The sequence below is a fragment of the Euphorbia lathyris genome, chromosome 2 (assembly GCF_963576675.1).
Source record: "Euphorbia lathyris chromosome 2, ddEupLath1.1, whole genome shotgun sequence".
Classification (NCBI taxonomy): domain Eukaryota; kingdom Viridiplantae; phylum Streptophyta; class Magnoliopsida; order Malpighiales; family Euphorbiaceae; genus Euphorbia; species Euphorbia lathyris.
Window position 1 is genome coordinate 104855768 of NC_088911.1, and position 22354 is coordinate 104878121.

Genomic DNA, 22354 nt, shown 5'->3' on the forward strand with positions numbered 1-22354 from the left:
CAAATCACTAAGAGCCTCTAAATGCCTCTTAATTCATTTTTTATTAATAATTTATTATTGAAGAGTATCTCTCCTCACACTATTGGTAAATATAACAACAATTAATAATTTTAATAATAAAATAATAAATAAAGAGTGAATATAAAAAGTATTGTTAGAGATGATACGTTTTAGTGCAATAGAAATTTCTTTGAGATTCTCTTAAGAACTAAATAACACTTTAAACATTTTGATTTTTAACTTTAACTAACATTTTTTTTAACATCGTTAATCAATTTGATTTATGTTTAACAAAATCAATTTTAAAATATTTATTTATCAACTTTTAAACCACGTAAACTATGTTGATCAAGTCATCAAATTTATTTTTATATTTTCCTCTAATTTTAATTAAAAAAACTAATTTTAATGTTTAAATTTTTAAGTCCATTTTTTCATACTTGAAGGATCGTGGTGTATTTAAACCGATTTGCTCACTATTAAAAAAAAAACCGATTTGCTGATGTTTCGACATGTTGTAGGTAAAAGACAGAATTACCCCTTCCATTTTATAGGAAAATCCACATCATGAACAGCGATATCGAGAAAGCAACCTATCCTATTCACGCCTTCTCTCTCTCTATCTTTTTCTGTCTCCCTACTTGATATAAAATTTGTCTTTGTAAGTTTTGAATCTATTTCTCTCTCAACATTTATACTGGTATCATTTCGATCCAAAAAGCTGCATTCTTTTTGGCGTTTTGATTCACAACTTGCCGATCATTTAAGAAACAACTTTCTTTTATGAGAAAATCATTGCCGAATTTTCTTGGAGTCTCTCGTCCCTAGTTTATTTTCCTCGCTGGGTTTTGCTCTGTCTCAAAAAATTCAAAGGGTTTTTGACTTTATTCTGAGATCAAGAACAAGGTGATCAAGCCTCGTTTCTGGTTTCGAAATTGACTGATCATGTCAAGATTGTTTATTTTGGTCTTGTCGTCTCGTTTATTTCTGGAGCCTTATTAGGGTTTATTCTCGTTTTGGTAAGTCATTTTTGTTGTTCCCTCTTCATTTCGTTCTTTCTGTAATTTTCAAGCTTCGACATCTCCAGTACATTTTTTTTTTCTCATAATTTTGTAAAGAAAATCTTTTAAGGGGAAATTTCTTTCCCTTGTTTGCGGTTGCTTTTTGCTTTGTTTGTTTTTCTAATTTGACCTGTTAATTATGCTATATATTGTAAATATTAATCACTTTTGAATAAGGTTTCTTTGAAATTAAAAACTTTCGAAATAGGTTTCAACGTGAATTTGTGAACCATTTGTGATAATAAAGTATTTTTGTACTGATTATTAAGAATTTGCAGAAGTATAATGTGTTTGGCTAGTGAGAAACCGAACATTGATGAATTATAATTTGGTTAGATGTGGGTGTGGAGTTCAAACTCCCCATTGATACATGCTTTTGAGGAGCCTTGAAGCATGCCATGAGACCCCAGTGAATTATGGGGTGTTTGATGTTTATAGCTTCTTGTAAGAAATATTTTGTTTGTATGCGAAAATACACTAGAGACGGAAAATGTTAAGATTTGTATTTCAGTATAAATGAGAAGAAAGGTGTTTGGTGATCTGTGGAACATAGCATGGTTTAAGAGCTTGATAGATTTAACATTAACTATTTCTGAATTTGGACAAGTGGGGCTTCAGAATTGATGGTGCTGGTAGAGGGACGACCTAGTGTTTAGATGCCTTATATGCTTTAGAAACTAGTCACTATTCTTGTTAAATACATATTCAGTAGCTTGTTCCGACAAAAGTTCAGGTTGCTATTTTGTAAAGTTGATAAAAGCTTGTTCTGAGTTGCATACACCCAAGTAATAACTGTCATTTTCAAGTAGGTGATGACATCTGATTATAATAAAATCTTCTAAATTATACATCATTTGCATTTTGTATCATTATCATGCATCAGTTAACAGGATTTATTGGTAAGTTCAGTGGTGAACTGAAGGCTAGATTTGATTTGTGGTTCTGTTTTGCCCAAATTGGACTTTGGTGTTGAAGTTATTGAGGTTTGCCTTTTGAAGATGGTGCATTTAAGATATGGAATTTTAGCCACACGCAGCTATACTTGGTAGTCACTAGAATTTCGTTGATTTCAAGTTCATGTGGAATAATGGATTGATCACGGAGTTAGAAAGGAACATCTGTAACATTATGTTTATGAATTAAGGATCAATGAGTTCTGTCTTCTTATGAAGAGTTTCGCTGCATGGTCTGTATGTGGCTCTTTAACATATAATAAAATATCTATGAGTTGTAGTTCTTTTTTCTCCCCAAAAATGTTAGATGTATTGTAAGTTTAAGTTGTTCTTAAACCATACACTTGCCTTCTTTCTTACATATTATTAATGAGTAGTGTTTAATTGGTTTCAACAGGTGGTATTTTGAGGTCCTGAATAATAATACAGAAAGTGTTATGGGTGCAAAAGAACGCCAAAATGCTACTGATGCTCCTAAAGTGGAGGTGGGAGAAATTGACACCAGTGCACCTTTTCAATCTGTAAAAGATGCTGTTTCACGCTTTGGTGAAGGTGCTTTCTCAGGGTCAGGGGAAAAACCAGCTATCAGGAAGGCAAGACCTCATTCTGCTGAGGTATTTGATACTCTTTTATATATAAGACCGTGAGAGCTTGTTATTTCGCTAGCATAGTTATTAAAGGCGCGCCTCGGCTAAGGCTCCAGCCTTAGCGCCTTGGTCAGTAAGGCGCGCGCCTTGGCTACCTTAGGGTAATTTAGGGTATTTTAGGGTTGAGGGTATTTTAGGGTTTTGAGGGTGTTTTAGGGTTAGGGCATTTTAAGGTTTTTTAAGTTCAGAAAATAAAAGAAAAACAGAGACAGACAAAGATCGAAAGTTTTTACTACACATATAGCAGCAGACATTATGCCTTAGTAGTTAACTAGAACTTAACTCATGCATTTTATGGTTTTATTGTTGGTATTAGACTATTTGTGACTAGTATTATGAATTTATGATTTTTTTTTTTTGTGCGCCTCGAGTCGCTCGGGCGCGCGTCTTAAGTTGCGCCTTGTGCCAAGGCTCCAGGACCCCCCTTGTGCCTTAGTGCGCCTTGCGCCTTTAATAACTATGTTCGCTAGTCTTCATTGATATGTTGAATATCCACCATAAGCTTTGTGAAGCACTGAAGCTTCATTTAATCTCCGTGGTCCCAAATTTCACTGCAATTATATTACAAGTTTTACGTAAGTTACGATTGTTATGAATGAATCAAATGTTAATCAACTTCTAGTATTTCAGGTTTCTTTCAATCTTTGATTTATCAGTACTATACTCTTGAGTTATTTGTCGCAATAGTCAGTATGACCTGTAAAATTTTCACCTATTGTCTTCATATTCATCCTCAAAAAATGCAAATTCTTTGATATCAGAATTCTAATTTATCTCTACTTATTGACGGATTCATGTGAATTTTGTGAGACTAAATGCTGAGCCAAAGTATCTTTTATGATTTAGTATTGTGTATATAATACTTCTTCTCCGATTACCTCTCTATACTTTCTTTGTTTGTAACACTCATTTTCAGTATTTAGTATCTTTTCTGTTAGCATAATTAACTCCTTTTGTTTCATTATTGAAGAAAGTTTTGGCTAAAGAATCACAGCTTCACCTGGCCCAGAAGGAGCTGAACAAGCTACAGGATCAACTGAACAATGCTGAAATCACTAAGGCCCAAGCACTTGAAGAACTTGGAAAGGCTAAAAGAACGGTTGATGATCTGACCCAGAAACTTGGTACTGTAACCCAATCAAAAGATTCAGCAATTAGGGCTACAGAAGCTGCAAAAGATAAGACAAAGCAAATTGAAGAAACAAAGAGTGGTGAGACTGCTGGACCTGATGGTGCTAGAGAGAAGGATCTGGAATCTGCTAGGGAACAATATATGACTGTATTTACTGAACTTGATACTGTAAAGCAAGAACTGCGGAAGATTCGGCAGGAATCTGATGCAGCACTGGAAGCAAAGCTTGCTGCCATCAATCAAGCTGCAGAAGCTGAAAATGCAGCCAAAGCAAATGTGGAAAAAGTTGGTGAGCTTTCTAGGGAAATCTCATCTATGCAGGAATCAATTGGACAAGTGAAACTTGCATCACTTGAGGCACAGCAAGAGCAAGCCAAAATATTTGCTGAAAAGGATGTTCTGAAGCAATCCTATAAAGCTACCCTGGAAGCATCAGCAAATAGATTGCTCTCACTGAAGAAGGAGTTTGATCCTGAAGTTGCTCATAATCTTGAAAAGCAACTGGCTGAAACAATGAATGAGATAGATGCTCTGCAAAAGCAAAAGGAAAATGCAAGGGCTTCAGATTTGGATTCTGTAAGAATTGTCACTTCAGACCTAGATGGTGCTAAGGAGTCATTGCAGAAAGTAGCAGAAGAGGAAAGCTCCTTGCGAAATTTAGTGGAATCTCTCAAGTTGGAGCTTGAGAATATGAAGAAAGAGCATTCTGAATTGAGAGAAAAGGAGGCAGAAACTGAGTCTATTGCTGGGAACCTGCATGTAAAACTCCGCAAAAGCAAGGCTGAGCTTGAAGCAGCCCGTGCCGATGAATCTAAACCTAGAGGTGCTTCTGAAGAAATTATCTCTACGCTCCAACTGCTATCATCAGAAGCAGAGAATGCGAGACGAGAAGCTGAAGAAATGATGCGCAAAGCTGAGGAGTTGAAGAAGGAAGCTGAAGCCACCAGTATTGCACTTGAAGAAGCAGAACAAAAGCTGAAGGCTGCTCTGGAAGAAGCAGAAGAAGCAAAAACAGCAGAAGAAAGGGCACTTGATCAAATCAAGACATTGTCCGAGAGAACTAGTGCTGCACGTGCTTCAACTTCTGAATCTGGTGCCAACATCACAATATCAAGAGAAGAGTACGAGGCTTTGAGCCGCAAAGTCGAAGAGTCTGAGACGCTGGCAGAAATGAAAGTGGCAGCTGCAATGGCTCAGGTAGAAGCTGTAAAGGCAAGTGAGAATGAGGCTCTAAAGAGGTTTGGGACAATGCAGAAGGAGATTGAGGATATGAAGGCAGCAACTCAGGAGGCTATAAAGAGGGCAGAGATGGCTGAAGCAGCCAAGAAGGCAGTTGAGGTAGAACTTAGGAAGTGGCGCGAAAGAGAGCAAAAGAGGGCAACTGAAATTGGAACACGAGTTTTAGCAGAAAGAGAAATGTCATTTGAATCATCCCCACACCATGTGAGGGTTCAAAAGCAAAACCCAGCTCCTCAGAAAGTTACAGAGGTGAGGAAGTTGGAGAAAGAGAAGTCTTCTTCTGTTTCTAAGAAAGTTCTTTTGTCTAATCTGAGTTTGTTCCAGCGAAAGAAAAGCCAACCGGAAAGTGGCACTCCTTCGTACCTGCCTGGGGAGAAGCCTGTCTGACATTTGTGTTTGGAATACCTTTGTGTGATTGTTGAAAGAGGGAGAAGAGAGAGGGAGAGAGAGAGAGAGAGAAGCAATGGTCATGAGTTGATTATGTGTGTACATTTGAAAGCAGCAGAGTGAAATTCCTATAAATCTGGGGTCAGTTAAAGAAAAAGTGAATATTGTAGGGAAGAGTGGGATTTTGTAAATGAGACAAGCTGTTAGATTAATGATTGATTGAGGATATGGAGTAGGAATGAGTTTTCTTTATGAATGCTGTACCTTCAAGTTATATGGGGCCTGTCTGATATGTGAGATGAAACACATGATAATTATGCTCTCTGAACCTCATCATCTGTATAGAAAGTTTGATAACAGAAAGATCATTTGAAGTGTCAGATGTTAAATAAGAGTTGTTTTGTTGATTTCATTTTGTTGTTACTTACATAGGTGGATATGTAATAGCAACAAACCACTAGAGTTAGTAAAGGTCTGTTGACTTGTCAAAAAAAAAAAAAAAAAGTAAAGGTCTGTTGAGAATTCATCATCAGGGCAGTCAGGAATCAGGATGGTATAACTTTCTCCACCAACCCTACCTTCATTTCCTACCCAACAACACTTTTTGCCAGCAAAACCAACCACCAAGGTTCTTTTATTCGCATTGTTTGGTAAAGAGCGTTTTGGGATAAAAAGAGCGGTTTTGACCAATTTTAGAGGTTTGACCACTAAAACTGCTGATTGGAGTGTTTGGTGGAGAGAGGTTTGGGAGAGAGTTTTGGGACGAAAACGCTAATTTAGAAAAGGCTCTTAAAAGGAGCTTTTTCAATTAGCGTTTTGGAATATTAAAATTAATGGACTTCTTTAACCCTAATAGATAGACTCACTCTTCTCCTGCGCCAAAATTAATGCCCTTATTTGTTTTTTTACACAAACCACTATTATCAATCAGCTAATTTTTACCATACAGGTTACACAGACAGCTAGTCAAATCAGCTAATGTAATCAGCTAACAGCTAATTCCCAAACATGGCCATTGTCTAAAAAATGAAAAAAAAAGCAGTAGAAAATAATTAGGACGAATACCTTTCTATTAACTTTTCAAGGATATTTATATAGGTGTCTTCTATGCTTACTTTGTTTTTGACAAAATATCATCTAATGGTAGAAAAAATTTCTAACCCTTTATTTATAGGCACGTATAGATATTACACATGTCCAATTTGGATAATATTTTATAGAATTGACTACTTCAGGCCGCATGAGTCATTATAACTGCCATATTGTCGTGGAACAAGACCATATGTTTTCTTGGTCCATACACAAGTTCTTGTAAAAGAACCTTCAACCAAGTGAATTTGGTTGTTTCATGATGCATTGCACGATACTCTGCGTCAACACTTGATAATGCTACAACATTCTGTTTCTTGCTTTTCTAAGTTACCAAGTTTCCTCCCGCAAATGATAAGCAACCTGAAGTAGATTTTCAGTCTATTTTGTCTCCGGCAAAATCAAAATCTATATATGACACCTTTTTTTTTTTTATAGAAGATTTGAGATAGGCTAAAATCCAATTTGCTGCATTCTTGTGACACTCATTTAGATTATGCATAAACTGGCTCACAACGTTAACTGCATATGTCAAATCAGGTCTAGTGTGAGTTAAATAAATTAATTTCCCACAATTCTCCGGTACATTCTCGTGACTCGAAATCTCATTTTGTGAATCGGGACTCGTGAATCGTAAGATTCAGATCAAATTCAAAATGCTATAAAAAAATAAAATATTAACCATATTTAACTTTAAATATTAGTCCAAAAATGCAATTTTAATATCTAAATAGAAATTACATCAAGTTATAAAAAAAAATAGAAACAGACAGAACATAGAAAATAGAGAGTAGAAAAAGATAAAGTGAAGAGTCATCTAATTGAAACTAATTGTATTTCATAACTTCTGTACGTTTTGTTTTTGTTTTTGTAAAGTGAATAGTCATCTTCTTCGAAACTTCTTCTGTTGTACATTTTTGAGTTGTTAAAATTGATTTTTTTTTTCAATGGTGGTCTAAATCGACCGAATCGGGTGACTCGGTGACTCGGGTGACTCGGTGAATCGACCGAATCGGTGGTGACTCGTCTGATTCATGAAGCTTCCGAGTCGTACCATAGATACGACTCGAATTCTTCATGAATCGAATCGTACGAGTCGACTCGCGACTCGTATGATTCTAACAACTATGATTTGGATATATGGACAACCCATGATTAACTTCAATAGGAGTATCTATTGACTTGCACGCGGAATATCCGGTTTCAACTAAAAGATCCAAAACATACTTCCGTTGAGAGAGAAAAACTTCTTCCTTTAGTTTCACCGAGATACTTCTATACCTAGAAATATTTTAAAGGTCCGAGATCCTTCATATCAAACTCCTTAGCCAAGTAATTTTGAAGCTTCTCGATTTCATCATTATTACCTATAACAATCATGTCATCAATATAAACAAGAAGTATGGTGTATTTTCATGTTTCTTTGGTAAAATAAAGTATGATCGTCGAGAGCTCGTTTGAAAAGTAAATTACACTAATGATACCTGAATTATAATCAGTTCACACCATTTTAAATTCTCTCTCTCTCTCTTCCATTCTCACTCTCTCTCTCTCTCTCCTCATTCTCAGGAAAAGGAGCACCCTTTCTTCTTCTTCATTTTTCTTTTGTTTCTTTTTTTTTTCCTTTTTTTCTCTCTCCATCCCATTTCCTTTCTCTCTCTGAAACTTCAAAATTCACTGCAAAATCCCTTTCCCTTAAACCTCTGTTATAGTTTGATTAATTTCTCAGATCTACCTTAATTTCGCAGTTTAGTGTAAACAAATAAAAGAAAGCACGAAGCAATGTAGAAACACCTGCCAACTCCATTTACCGCGGTTTCACCGCGATTCTAAACAAGGTTTCAAGAATTGCGGTCATCATATTTCCGTTGTTAAGATTAAGATAATGCATCGTTACTTTGCTTTCCCATTAATTCCACGGTAGAATCAATGTCGGAATTTTCAATCCATTTTTTTGTTATTAGTTTTAGCTTTCGTCTTCAAAATTGCTTCCCTCCTGAAACTGAAGATTCTCTCACTTAAAGGCCTGTTTACATTAAAAGTGACCTTAGGACCACCAGTAGAGGGTGGAAGAACCGCCATAGATATTAGCATGGAGCTTCTCATAAAATCAGGTTGTAAGCAGGGGCGAATCTAGGATTTCTCTCCTACGGAGGCAAAAAATACAACTAAAATAATTTTTATCAAAAAATAATAATAATAACAATACAAATAAATTATGTCAATTAAAATATATTAAAATAAATTACACAACTTAATATCCTTCGTAATTGTCCTCTATGTTTCTTCATATTTTGAAAGCATTGAATAATTTTTTCATTATCAATGCTAGCAAATATATTTTTCTCAACATATGTAACTAAACAATCATTCAAAAGTTCACCCCCTAAACTGTTTCGCAGTGGTGCCTTTATCAATTTCATTGCCGAAAATACTCTTTCCACCGATGCAGTTGCAACTGGTAAAATTAGAGCTAACTACACAAGTAAATAAATCAGAGGATACAAAACACTCTTCCTTATCTCAACTAAGCTTTTTCCAAGATCCCCAATTCCTTTAAGCTTTGAAAATTGACTATCAAATCTCACATAAAAAATATTTACTTTTTAGTTTTAGGACCTATTTAGTTTTACATTTAAATATTTACTTTTTTTTGTTGTTGTTGTAAATAAAACGACGCAGCTCTAAATAAATAAAACGACGTCGTTTTGCTTTAAAATAAAATTAAAAAAATAAAAAGAAAATATTAAATTTAAAACCATTCTTCATCCTCAATTGTAGAACCAGTAAACTCTAAATCTCCATTGATGAAGGGGGACAAAGCTCTAAAACTTCAAAATTAATACATGGGTTTTAAAAAAAATACAAATGTCAGTGGGGGCAACTGCCCCTAGTGCCCCATACTGGATTCCCCCCTGGCTGTAAGAGATTTTATTAACTCCAATAGAAAGTTCAGCAAAATTATTAAAGATTCCAAAAAGAAGTTCCGTTAACCAAGTGATTACAAGAGCGGAAAATGAAAACACTGGCGAGTTCAGTCAAGTATTGGCATGTAACCAGAGAGAGAAACAGAAGAGAGAGAAACCATAGAGATAAAAAGACAGAGATAGACAAGTATTTTTGGAATCGAGTAAAGGGTGAGATGGTCTTTTTAGGTAAAAGTATTAAATTATCCGGTCACGAGTTATATCTTTAGTTTAAAATGTAATTCAAGTACCAAAATATGACATAGAGTAAAATTTAGGTACAATTGATATAATTTACCCCTTGTTTGAATTCATACTTCATGGTATAACTTAATCTCCCAAACCATGCTCTAGGTGATTGTTTTAGCCCATACAACGTCTTTCTCAACCTACACACCTTGCCTGCTTCTAAATCAAATCATGGAGGAGGATCTATATAAACTTCCTCAGTCAAGTCATTATGGAGAAATGCATTTTTTTTACGTCAAATTGCCTCAGTGACCAATCTAAGTTGGTTGCAAGTGATAGGTTAACTCGAACAATATTCATTTTTACCACTGGAGCAAAAGTCTCTTGATAATCGATGCCATAGGTTTGTGTATAACCTTTGACAACTAACTTGGCCTTGTACCTTTCTACTGTTCCATCTGACATACATTACACTGTAAATACCCACCTACATCCCACAGTTTGTTTTTCTTGAGGCAGATTCGACATCTCCCAAGTAGCATTTTTCTGAAGCGTTGTCATTTCATATTCCATCGTTGCCTTCCATTTTGGGTATGCTAATGCTTCCTGAAAATTATTAGGTATTGAATCTGAATATAACTGGAGAGTAAAAGTTAGATTTTCTTGAGATAGGCGATGATATGACACAAAGTTGGATATTAGATAGGCAATATTAGAAGAGTTAGAGAACCCAAACCTATCTGGGTTTTTTTTCTCACGAGTATGATATCTTTTAACCTGATCATTATTATGAGAAGAAATCGGAACAACATATTGATCGAAACAAGAGTTTTGGTTTTCAGGGAATTTGAGATTTACATGAGAATCAATCTTTAAAGAGTCATATAATGGCATGGTATTATCATTGAGAGGAGGATATATCCCATTTCTATGAGAATACTTCTATTGAAATAGTCTAGCTGACCTCTCTCCCTCAGATTCAGTCACCCTGTCATCACCACTTTGTTCATCATACTGCCAAAACCTCTTTTCTGCTAACCATAATTGTTCCTCTCCCTTACTATTAATCTCCCCCTAAATAGGAATAAGTGACGCATCCCTAGAAAAATATGACTCTTTTTTATAAAACTCCACATCCATGGAAACATAGTATTTGTTTGTAGGTGGATGAAAGCATTTATATCCCTTTCGAATGTTGGAATAGGCCAGGAAAACACACACTACAACAAATGGGCACTTGTGCCACGGTTAAAATCGTGGCACAAGTTTAAAATTTCTGTGGCTCACTACATAGCCACAGAAATTCTTCCGTGGCACAAGTGATCGTGGCTAACTAGTTGCCATGGAAAAATAATGGTCGTGGCATAAAAGAGTTCTTATACCACGGGAACATCTGTGGCTAATCACATCATTTTGCCACGGATAAACTCGTGGCAAGAATAAAATACATGTGGCAAGTAATAGCAACCCATGGCAATCAACCCAACATTGCCACGAGCAAAACCATGGCAAAAGTAAAATAATTATGGCTAGAAATCTTGTTTAGCCACAAGCATAACTGTGGCAAAAATAGATTCATTGTAGCTGTAAAGATTTTCTAGCCACAAGCATCATCGTGGCAAACATAATCAGTGATAATTTATTTTTAATTTATTATTATTATATGATCTTTTGAATGGATGAAGCTCATTAAAATCAATATGAAAGTGAACAAATGCTCAAATTTCAACCAATCTTCACAAAAATAATATTTATTAATTAAACATGAATCTTTCTAGCTATCATCCATCCAATAAAAATCCCAACAGGAAAAGAAATCTATCAAAAGTATCCAATATAAATTTTGCCCCATCAACACCATACAAATAATAATAGAAGAAATCATAAGAAAAAATGAGATTCGCAGCAAGCTTCCAAAGATTGGAGTGACCCCCACTCGTAGTTGAAGAAACCAAATGGTTTAATTCACCAACTGTTACAAAATCAACAATCAAAGTTAAGACAATATTTATATATATTAATATTACCAACACAATTCAATAACTGCAGATGCCACCAAATCACTTACAGGCTGACTAGTTAAATTTAACCACAGATATTACACTAGATTAGAGTATATTTTAATTCCAAATAAATTAAAAGGTTAGCAACCTCAACAAAAATGACTCATATAAAATCCTACAAGTCAGCTACCTCAACTAACAAAATCCTACGTGCACTCTGTAATTTTAAAGTAAAAAACAGCATGAACATGAACGACAACGATAACATAGAAATGCAAGGATAAACTTTGATCCAAACGCTCGAAAGCAGTCCTAAAGAGTAAGATGTAAACCTTGTCAATTGAGAAATACAAGAAGCCTCCTATTTAATGAGTAACATAAAAACCAAAGCTTGTTTCATCTATGCAAAGCCATGCTGGACAATATGTGGAGTCAAATTCCTGCAACATTACATGCACAAAAAAATGTATAAATCAAACTATGTATTCCGACATCTGGAACTAGTTCTGTAAACAGAATTGGGTTACTAGTTCCATTACAGAACTGGTTTCCATTTCTGTAAACATCACTGGTTCTAATTCTGTATCCAGTTAGAATGGAAACAGAACTACCAGTAGAACTAGAATCAGTTCTGTATAGAGAACTGGGTTACCAATGTTATATCTATTCAATTTGCTCGATGGAATGTCTCGAGACCAACCAATTATTTTATTGTGATATTTTTGTTTGTGTACGGATAAGCGTAAGCATAAATTTGTTCTAAAAATTACATATAGAAGGATAATTGCATCAGATAAATGGTTAAATGTCTTTATAATTAGCTAATATGAGATATTTAGCCTATTTATTTATGTTTAGTGCTTGCTAGCTATAGTAATAAAGCCATTACATACCAATAACACAAATTGATGAATGATGCCATTACATACCAATAACACAAATTGATGAATGATAAGGCTTTACATTCCATTGGTCAACTTAGTATATAACAACATATATGCAAACAACTTTTTATCTAGAGATAGGAAGGTTGTATGCTGTATGTGCTATTTGACATGATTAGATTGCATTGAGAAGTACTAACCTTTAATTCCTTCTCAAGTTTCCGTGCAAGAGCTAAAAGTAATGTTGATTTGCAAGAGCCTAGTGGTCCTAAGATCAAAGTCATCCTGTAAAAGTCCAAACCAAATTTAATAAAGCATAATTGATTTTAAAACTAGTAAATTATCATGGAGCAACAAATAAAGCAATAATGGGCGAGTTTAAATGACAAATTTAAAATGCATAATTGAAATTTTACATGTTTAAAGAAACAACCATAGTAATTGAACTCCACTATGTATCCAATCACTTTATTAAGGTAACAAAAGTTACAACAACAACAATTAAATAATTGAAATTTCAATAGTCATATTTAATGGTTGAATCAGACTTGTACTTGTCTTAACATCCAAACTTGAAAATCTATAAATGACAGATTACACATGTAAGATCATAGTGAAGGGGCTTTCATAAGACAGTTTTGTATAAAAAATTCTACATACTCTGTTATGAGAAGGTCTAGTTGCAGTCGATCAATTTGAGCTGATCCAAGATGTCTATCTGTGCTCATATTATAGTCTCATCTGTACACCATAGAAGAGTCCCCCACTTTTGCATAAAACAATGCAGCTCCAAGAAACTAGAAAACAAAATGAAAGTGCAAAAAGGTTCAAATATAAACATAAGAAAAGACCATTGAGAAACATGATTTAAATTGTCTAAAAGGTTATGATTTAAGTTACAACGACGAACTTGAAACCAAACCTCTTTCAGAACTGGAAACATATTCTGTAATAGAAGTGGTAACCCAGTTTCGTTTACAGAACTGGTAAGAACCGAGGATTGGTGCAAGTGTTCCAGGTAATTTGTCTCAAAGGGATCAACATGCACTATGACAGCAACACAATAATAAGCAAAGTCATAACAACAATGTCACATTCATGGATTGAACAAGACTATATTGTTCTGTTAAAAAAAAACGAGTATACTGTTATTTCATGAATTAAACAAGAGTACACTATTCTGTTCAAAAAAACAAAAACCAGAGTATATTGTTATCTTCGAAGTTTAGCATTTTTTTTTTTGTAAATTATAGTGATTAATCTTTCATCTCAACAATAAGCAAGATATGACACTCATTTTCAATTTATTCCCACCTTGATCCTAGTCAACATGAACTATGACAGCAACACAACAATAAGAAAAGTCACAACCACACTGTTTTCACGAATTGAGTCTTTTAAAATCTTGACTAATGTAACAAATGACAGAGGAGGCAAATTTTAAAAATATTTTCAGTAAAAGAGCCCATGAGTCCGAAGACTCAAGGCACTATTCCTTGGTTTATACACATATTTGCAGTTCTCTGTTATTCAATCATTAATGGCATATGATATTATTGATTTTAACAGAAACAACATATTCCTTCTTACCTCAGTAGTACACCATATTGCACAAATTAACCAAGATAAAATTGTTAACTCCAAGGGGAAACTCATATAATATTTAGCTAAAAATGTTAATAGATGAATATGATACAGAAAAATAATATGTAGGACAATAAGCCAGCAAGGGAAAACCAGATGATTGATAAGAAGAACATGGAGATCAACCAAATAACTATAACATCTCCAACAAATGAACACCAAGAAATTTCTACTCTAATCAATAGGAATTGTTAATGCTAATACCATCAAGAAACAATTGATTACAATACTGTCAAGGCATAAGCCCAATAACATATAAAACAACCATAAATAGAAAAGTTCTATAATGATTTAGATCCATTGCATCGATTATCTTATTTCTTAATATCAATTATCTTTTCATGTAAATGTATGTTCTTTTTTTCCCTTTTCTTTGGCTTTTGGATTAAATGGTTACTTGACATTATACCAGATCCACAATAGACATTAGTTAGAGAAATAAAAGGTGAAACTAAAAAAAGGACCAAGCACATATGAATCCTTTAGGAACTTGTGTTCCATAGAAATTAAGAAGCAAAGTCATTGTAATAGGAATCTCAATAGTAATGCACAGAAACTACCTTAATCATACTGCAAAGGCAAATAACATCTTCCATATCCATAAAACCAAACATGCCACTGCAGCAAAGGTTCTTCGGAGGAAAACCTGTTTGAATATTCCACAAATCATCCAATAAAAAGAATAAAAGGAAGAGACGAAAGATGCACCAAATCACCCATTTGCCGTTCTTCACCGCGAAAGCGATAACAACCCGAATAGAATGGAAAACAAAGAAAAAGCCCCGAAGAACGGGCATTCATCCCTTCCTATGTTTATGTTGAAAAAATTTGAAGCTACCTATTCGAATCGGCGTTGGTCGTGGAAGACCATTTCTAAAGAGTTGTTCTTTCGAAAAGTCTCTTAATCTGCTTAGCCTTAATGCAGTTAGCAGCTTCCTGTTCTATAGGATAACATGGGACTAGAGCTTTTCAAATCCTTTTTCAAAGCGGCTCACCCTATTGATTGCACGGGATCTTCCTTTTCTTTATGAATTCCTAAAGGAATGAACTAATTGTTAGAATATTAAGCAGCTTATGTTCTTTATTGCAGTTATCCTCCTGCAGTTAGTTTGTTTAATGCAGTTCTTGTCTTTCTTGTAGTTAGCTTCCTTAATGTCTTAGTACGACGTTAGGGCGTAGCAAACAACAAAAAAAAACGAGTAAAGTTTCTACACAAAATATCACGGAACTGGTACCTGAGAGTTACGGAGACGCCGAGACGCGGATCCGCTCGTCTCCGGCTACCCCTGTCGTCGGCGGAGCTGCCGCCGCGGTGGACCGAGGTGAATGGTGAAGGGGCGAGCGGGGAATGACGAAGCGGACTTGGCGGAGGGACATCGACGCAGGCGCGGTGAAGAACGGCGGCCGGTCGGATGACTGCTGCTCTTCTTCTTGTTAACGGCAGAAATTTGAGAGAGAAGAGAAAGGAGGCGGTGTGAATGGGGGTTAGAATTCAACCCTAATCCGTAATGTGAGAGCTTATCTCACTGTTTCTTTATTATTCCGAATTGAACCCCCTAATTATTCAATCCTATGCACATTGACCCAACCTTTTAAAGTTAAATTCAATTATGCCCTTTTCCTATCACAATTGCCACCCTTCTACTTATCTAAGCTTCAATTTAACCCATTCCCTTTAATAATTGATAAATAATTTAGTTAGTTAATTTATAATGGGATAACGTACCAAAATAGGCCTAAGGTTTACGTTCAAAATAGCACCAATATAGGCTTAACGTTTACGACATAATATCAATTTAGGCTTAACATTTACAATATAGCATCAATTTAGGCTTAACGTACAAAATTGCACCAATATAGCCTTAACGTTTACAAAATAATATGAATTTAAGTTTAACGTTTTACAAAATATATACAATTTAAGCTAAACGTTATAATTAAATTAATCATATTATTATTTTATAAACGTTAAGCATATATTGATGCTATTTTGTACGTTAGGCCTAAATTGATGCTATATTGTAAACGTTAAGCCTAAATTGATATTATATTGTAAACGTTAAGCCTATATTGGTACTATTTTGAACGTTAAGCCTAAATTGGTACTTCTCCAAAAACCTTAGGCCTATTTTGGTACCTTATCCCATTTATAATTCATATCAGATTATTTTAGTTCAATTAAGGTATTTAGGTTATTTTAGTTCAAATTTGCGAAAATTCTCACTGAAATTAGAGTCGCAAGACATATCATCATTACGCATCATTAAAAGCATACATTCATAAGCATAAACATTACATGTGTCTAATTTTTGTGAAATTGGCTTGAGCTTTTTGGAATAAGGGTTTTGTCTAAGCTTTTGAAATTTGATTTTCAAATTGGGAATGAAAATTGGGAAAACTTTTTGGAGGGATTATTTGGTGAAGAGGGCGGTAACTTAACAATTGGGGGAAGGACAACTTGGCGGTACTCCAAATTTTTTAGGGTAATTATTTAAAGTTAATAGTGAGAATTAAATGTATTATTAATATTATTGTTAAATAAAATAGTGAGAATAGTAAGTGAAAATTTTGCTACATAATAAATTATTGTTTGCCACCAAATAAATTACCCGTGGCATTAGTAAGTTTATGCCACGCTTAAACTTTTTCCGTGGCATAAACAAGTTCAGCCACACAAAAAAAAAATACCGTGGCAAGATTCGTGGCACAAGTATATGTTTGCCACGGAATAAACTTAACTGTGGCATAAATACATCAAGTGATCAAAAGTTTATGGTGGAATCCATTTTTCCCGTGGTTAACTAAAAATATGCCACGAATTTTACATTCTCGTGGCATGATTCGTGGCACAAGTGCTCATTTGTTGTAGTGACATTTGAGTGTCTATGGATCAAGTTTATCACAATGTGTGGAGTGGACATGAACATAACAGACATAACCAAAGATTTTGGGGCAAATATTTAAACAAGCAGGAATATAGTGAAATCTAGAGAGCGTTTTAAAAGGAGTTTGGAAGTCAAGACGATGAGAAGGCATGCAATTAAGAAGAAAAACATCAGTCATGAAAACATCAACCTAAAAGGTTTTTTGAACCATGCATAGTGAAACATAAGGCTCTCGTCATTTCAAGAATGTGTATATTTTTATGTTATACTATACCATTATGTTGTGGTGTGTAAGCATATGTGGTTTGGTGAAGTATGCCATGTTGTGTCATGAAAATAAGACGAGATTGATTCACAAACTCATGGCCATTATCAGAATGAAAACTTTGATTGGGACACCAAATTGAGTAAGAATCATTCTATAAAATTAAGGAATAAGCTGTATAACATCATTCTTAGAATTTCATCAAATATACCCACGTTACTCTAGTGCAATCATTAATAAAAGAGACAAAATATTTGTAATCCAAAGCAGAGGTAGTAGAAAAGGCCCCTAAACATCTGTATGAACATATGAAAAAGGAATGATGCTTTTAATAGAGCTGACTTTGAAAGAAACACAATGATTTTTGGCATAAATGCATTGTTCATATCACGAACTTGCAATTGAAACATTCTTAAGAAAATGAGGTAACAATTGTTCTAAATATGAAAAAGATGAATGACCCAAAAATAATGATAGAGTACAATTTTGTCTCTATTAGAATTCCCACTCTCCACATGAAGACTATATGTACCAATAGACATCTCCATTTTATTACCCTTCAGGTAGTAGATTCTTCCTCTCTCCTTACCAATTCCAATTGTCATCTTTGTAAGATTGTCCTGAAATATACAATGCATAGAGGTAAAAATTACAGAACAATTAAGAGCCTCTATAATCTTACTAATAGAAAGAAGGTTATTTGAGAGATTTAGAGCAAATAGTATGGTTGATATAGAAAAATTTGGAGAAAGAGAATTTGTTCCAACATTTGTAATGGGCATGGAACTTCCATTAGCAACTTGGATAGACTTAATAAGTGGAGACGTTAGAGAGCTAAGGATACACGAGTTATTAGCCATGTGATTAGAGGCCCCTGAATCAATAACTCAATCATTTGAGGTGGCTAAAACACAAGAGAGATAAGAATTACCTTATTGAGGTGACATCCTAGAAACATGAGAGGAAGAAGGCAGTGAAACGGAAGACAACAGGTTGCTTCTAACATCATTTTGAGCAGTCTTTCTATTCTTTCTCTTAACTTGTTTGAGTTTGTACCATTTTGGATAACCATGCTTCTTCCAACAAATGTCTTCAATGTGGTTGCTCGTGTGACAGTAAATGCAAAAACGTCCTTGAGCATTTGAGGATTCTGGCTTAGGTGTATATTCATAAACAACTAATGCAGAACCTTCAGAATGGATTTCTGCCCCCATAGTAAGTTGTCGTTGTACTTCACAACGAACCATAGAATAAGCTTCTTCAACACTCGGCAAAGCAGAAGTAGCAAATATTCTGCTGCTGACCTGGTCTAGGTTGTGATCTAGTCCTGTAAGGAAGATGTTGACTCTATTTTTCGATATCAACATTGTAGTCCATCATAATTGGCCTTTGTTAATCAAGTTCCATGAAGATCGAGTTCAGCTTGTTGTAGTATTCAGTAAGAGATTTGCCATTTTGGTTCAATTGAAATGATTTTCATAGGTTTGAGAAGAATTAATGAGCCATGACTAGACAAAGTGTGACATCAGATTGTCGCTCATTGAATTAATGAGCCATGACTTGACTCATGCGTTTTTTTGCCTCCCATTCATCATGTTCAAGACTATCGGTGGCTAGTACATCGACTTTCCCGTTGATGTATCCTATTTTTTTCTTCCTACGATGTGCATCTCCATTTTTTTTTACCAAACCTGATAAATAGCAATGTTGTGAAAACCGGATCGGTCGATTCGACCGATTCGACCACGAACCGATCAGGTGTCCAGTCCGATTGAGACTGGTTATTAGGAGGCTGAATAAACCGGACTGAACCGTGTGAATCGATCGGGTTAACCGGTTCGACCGCGAACCGGTCCGATGGAGCGGTTTGGTCCGGTTAACCATTCATCCATATTTAGTTAAAAAAAATAAATGTGTAGAAGGAGGGATTCAAACCTAGTCCATTAGCTATGACAATAAACACCTTACCACTAAGCTAGCTTTCAACCTATGTTTAATAACAACAGTATATAGTTATATATTATACTAATACTAAAAATTTAAAAACTAAAATATTATTTAGTATTTATTTTTTTATATATTTTAATAAATATTATTTGAAAATTTAATTGATCTTTACAATATAAACAAAATTTACTTGGTATTTAAATTTTAAATATACATAAAATAAAATTTAAAGCTCTTAATAAATTTAATAATTTAAATTAAATTAAAAAATATTTATTTATTTATTACGTCATCCGGTCCGACTAATCCGAGCCATCCGATCCGATCAAGTGACCCGTGACCCAGTTACAAATCTGGTTTGATGTCCGGTTCGGTTATGATAACATTGATAATTAGAGCCATCTAATTTTACATGAATGGATGAAGGAGTATCTTGAATGGTGACAAAGGAGATTTTCTTGTTGGTAGAATTTTCATCATCAGTTTTAGGAGACATACCGGATGGTGCGGCTAGGGTATTAAAAAGGAAATAGAAAAATAATTAGGTTAAACCTTGCCTTGATATGCAGCTAGGTTATGCCAGAATAGGTTATGCGGCTAGAGTTTTGAAAGTAAAAAGAAATAGGTTATAGGTTGAACCTTTCTTTGATACCAAGTAGAAAATAAATAGACGAAACACATTTCTATTAGCCTTTAAAGGATATTTATACAGATTACAAAATCTTATATGTGGTAGAATAGTCATACAGAACAGACTCCTATATGTGGTAGGACAACTGTACAAAAAGGCTAAATAAGAAAATGAACTAACAAGAATTTTAACATCAACTAACAACTCATACGTCAACAAGAGCCTTTGCCACTTGCTCACCTGTTTCTGATATCACTAACAACATATTTAAGTAGATTTTAGCTCGGTCAATTACAAAGATTTTTTGGGTTATATATGCTCGGATAGAGTTCACAAAAGAAAAGAAAAATAATTGTTTCATTTATAGAAAAAAACATCACATTTTGATATAAATAATTAAAAAAATTACAAATTTCAGAGTTTTTTTTCTTTCTCTAGGAATGACTTTATAATCTTTTAATGAGTTAGATCTATGTGATGGTAGATAAAATTCTTATGTTTTTCCATGGAGAAAAACATGATAACCCTAAACACAACCACCCATATAGGGAGAAATAAAAGAAAGAACAAAAAACTTAAAATAAAAGAGAAACCATTAAACCTACTATAGTAGTTAAAAAAATTTAAAACAAAGTAAAAAAGAGACTTATTTTTCAGATAAAAGCCGGAAGAAAACCTCAAAACATAAATAGAAAACTTGAGAGTTTTCTTGAGGGTTAAAGATTTACTAATATGTTTTTTTATTAATTTTTTTAACCGAGCATTCCTACGAAAGGAAAGTCTTTGATTCTTAACAGATTAGGCTTCCAATTTGAAATTTATAACTCTTCGCTGCTCAAACTAATTTTAAATTTAATTGGTATAAATATGACTTACCATTCTAAACACTTCAATTGGGATGGTCAAAATTTGGTAGATTTCCAACTCTTCATGTTTTCTTATAAACCTTTAACCCTATAATATTTTCCTTTCAAATAAGTGGACACTTCATGTGGGATGGTCAAAATTTGATAGATTTCTAATTATTCATATTTCCTTATAAACATATAACCCTTTAGTGTTTTCTTCAAATAAGTGGTTACTTTGAATCTTTTCCTTCCCAACACTTCCAACTCTTCAATCAAGTAGAGACTTAACCTTTATTTGGATGACATATTATTAATGCTAATATGGAAAAATTTTATTATAAAAATTCCAGAGGTCTGTTTACTGAGATTTAGATTTATGTAACTGAAGTACTTATGGAGCTACCCGATGTATGGATTTTGAGACATTCTTTGTTTAACTTGTAAAATAGAGCCGACTGGACTCCAGCAAGGGACACTCCATTGCTTAAGTCAGTTTTGGTCTACAAGATAGAAAAAAAAAATGTAACAAAGTATGTCAACGTGAGAGTTATATTATGTTGTACCATTATATAACGGAGTTTGTACCCATTATATAAGAGGTTTTGCCTTGCTCTTTATTTCTATAACGATACTTAAATCTCTTCTTTTTCTTACAAACGTATATTCTCTCAATTCAAAACCTAGTTGAATAGTATTTGTATCCTCTGTAACTTCTGGGATTATCAATGATACCCAATTCAAAATTCTCAAGATTGAAGACTAATATTTCTAGTAATCCTCATCACTAGATTTTAGTTTAATGTGGTTTTAGAATCTTACTTTAAATGCTTTAAAAAAAACTAATACCAACATTACAAGTTGTTGTAGCAACAACAAAATACCTTTCATAACTCCGTTGCAGAAAATTACAGAACCCGTTATAAATACAAAACCGTTACCAAAATAAATGACTAATTATAAAATTTATATTTAATTTAAATGCAAAATCGTTACCATTTATTCTGGTCGGTTATCAAAATTAATATACATTTTAATAAAAAAAATCCTATCAACACCTTACAACAAGCCACAATTCTAACCGATAATGCCTTAAAGAAAGTGAGTCTAATAAGATTTTAAGATTTTAAATCTTTGTGTGTAATATAGAATATATATAATGATTATGATGTTACTTCAATTACTCTAAACTAATAATAGTAAATAAAGAAATCATCAATAAATTAATCAATTCTGAAGTGTCGAAAGATAAGGGATCGTAACTGGGAGATTAAATTCAAGCATGTGTTTCGAGAAGGAAATCAGTCATCTAACTAGTTGGTAAATTTCGTAAGAGTCATTATGAGTATGGAGCGTCTCGTACAAGCCTCCAAAATATTCTGCTTGAAGATCCATAAGGTCGAACTTCAAGACGAATAGTTACTATTTAATTGTTTGACTGTTACAGTTCTATTTTTTTTGCTGGGCTACTAGTCTTCCCATACTCTCCCCAAAAAAACATTAAATTAATCAAAATTATAAGATAAGATAACATAGAAGTGTGTTCCTTGGAAATTCTGATACATATTCAGCTATCCTCTTTTGAGC

The 22354-nt window shown here is 34.0% G+C and overlaps 1 protein-coding gene across 1 annotated transcript; it reads left to right on the plus strand.

The window, feature by feature from the left end:
- Nucleotides 1-585: 585 nt before the first annotated feature.
- Nucleotides 586-5671, plus strand: LOC136219282 (WEB family protein At5g55860). Its single transcript, XM_066006634.1, has 3 exons — nucleotides 586-1019; nucleotides 2412-2628; nucleotides 3632-5671. The coding sequence occupies exons 2-3, from the start codon at nucleotides 2452-2454 to the stop codon at nucleotides 5417-5419; spliced, it is 1965 nt and encodes a 654-aa protein (XP_065862706.1). The 5' UTR covers nucleotides 586-1019; nucleotides 2412-2451; the 3' UTR covers nucleotides 5420-5671.
- The last annotated feature ends 16683 nt before the right edge of the window (nucleotides 5672-22354 follow it).

What these genes read in the sequence shown, in the direction of transcription:
- LOC136219282 (XM_066006634.1), top strand. Translation starts at nt 2,452, where the DNA reads ATGGGTGCAAAAGAACGCCAAAATGCTACTGATGCTCCTAAAGTGGAG. An exon ending in CAAGACCTCATTCTGCTGAG is followed by an intron (nt 2,629 to 3,631) that starts GTATTTGATACT and finishes TCATTATTGAAG; the next exon opens with AAAGTTTTGGCTAAAGAATC.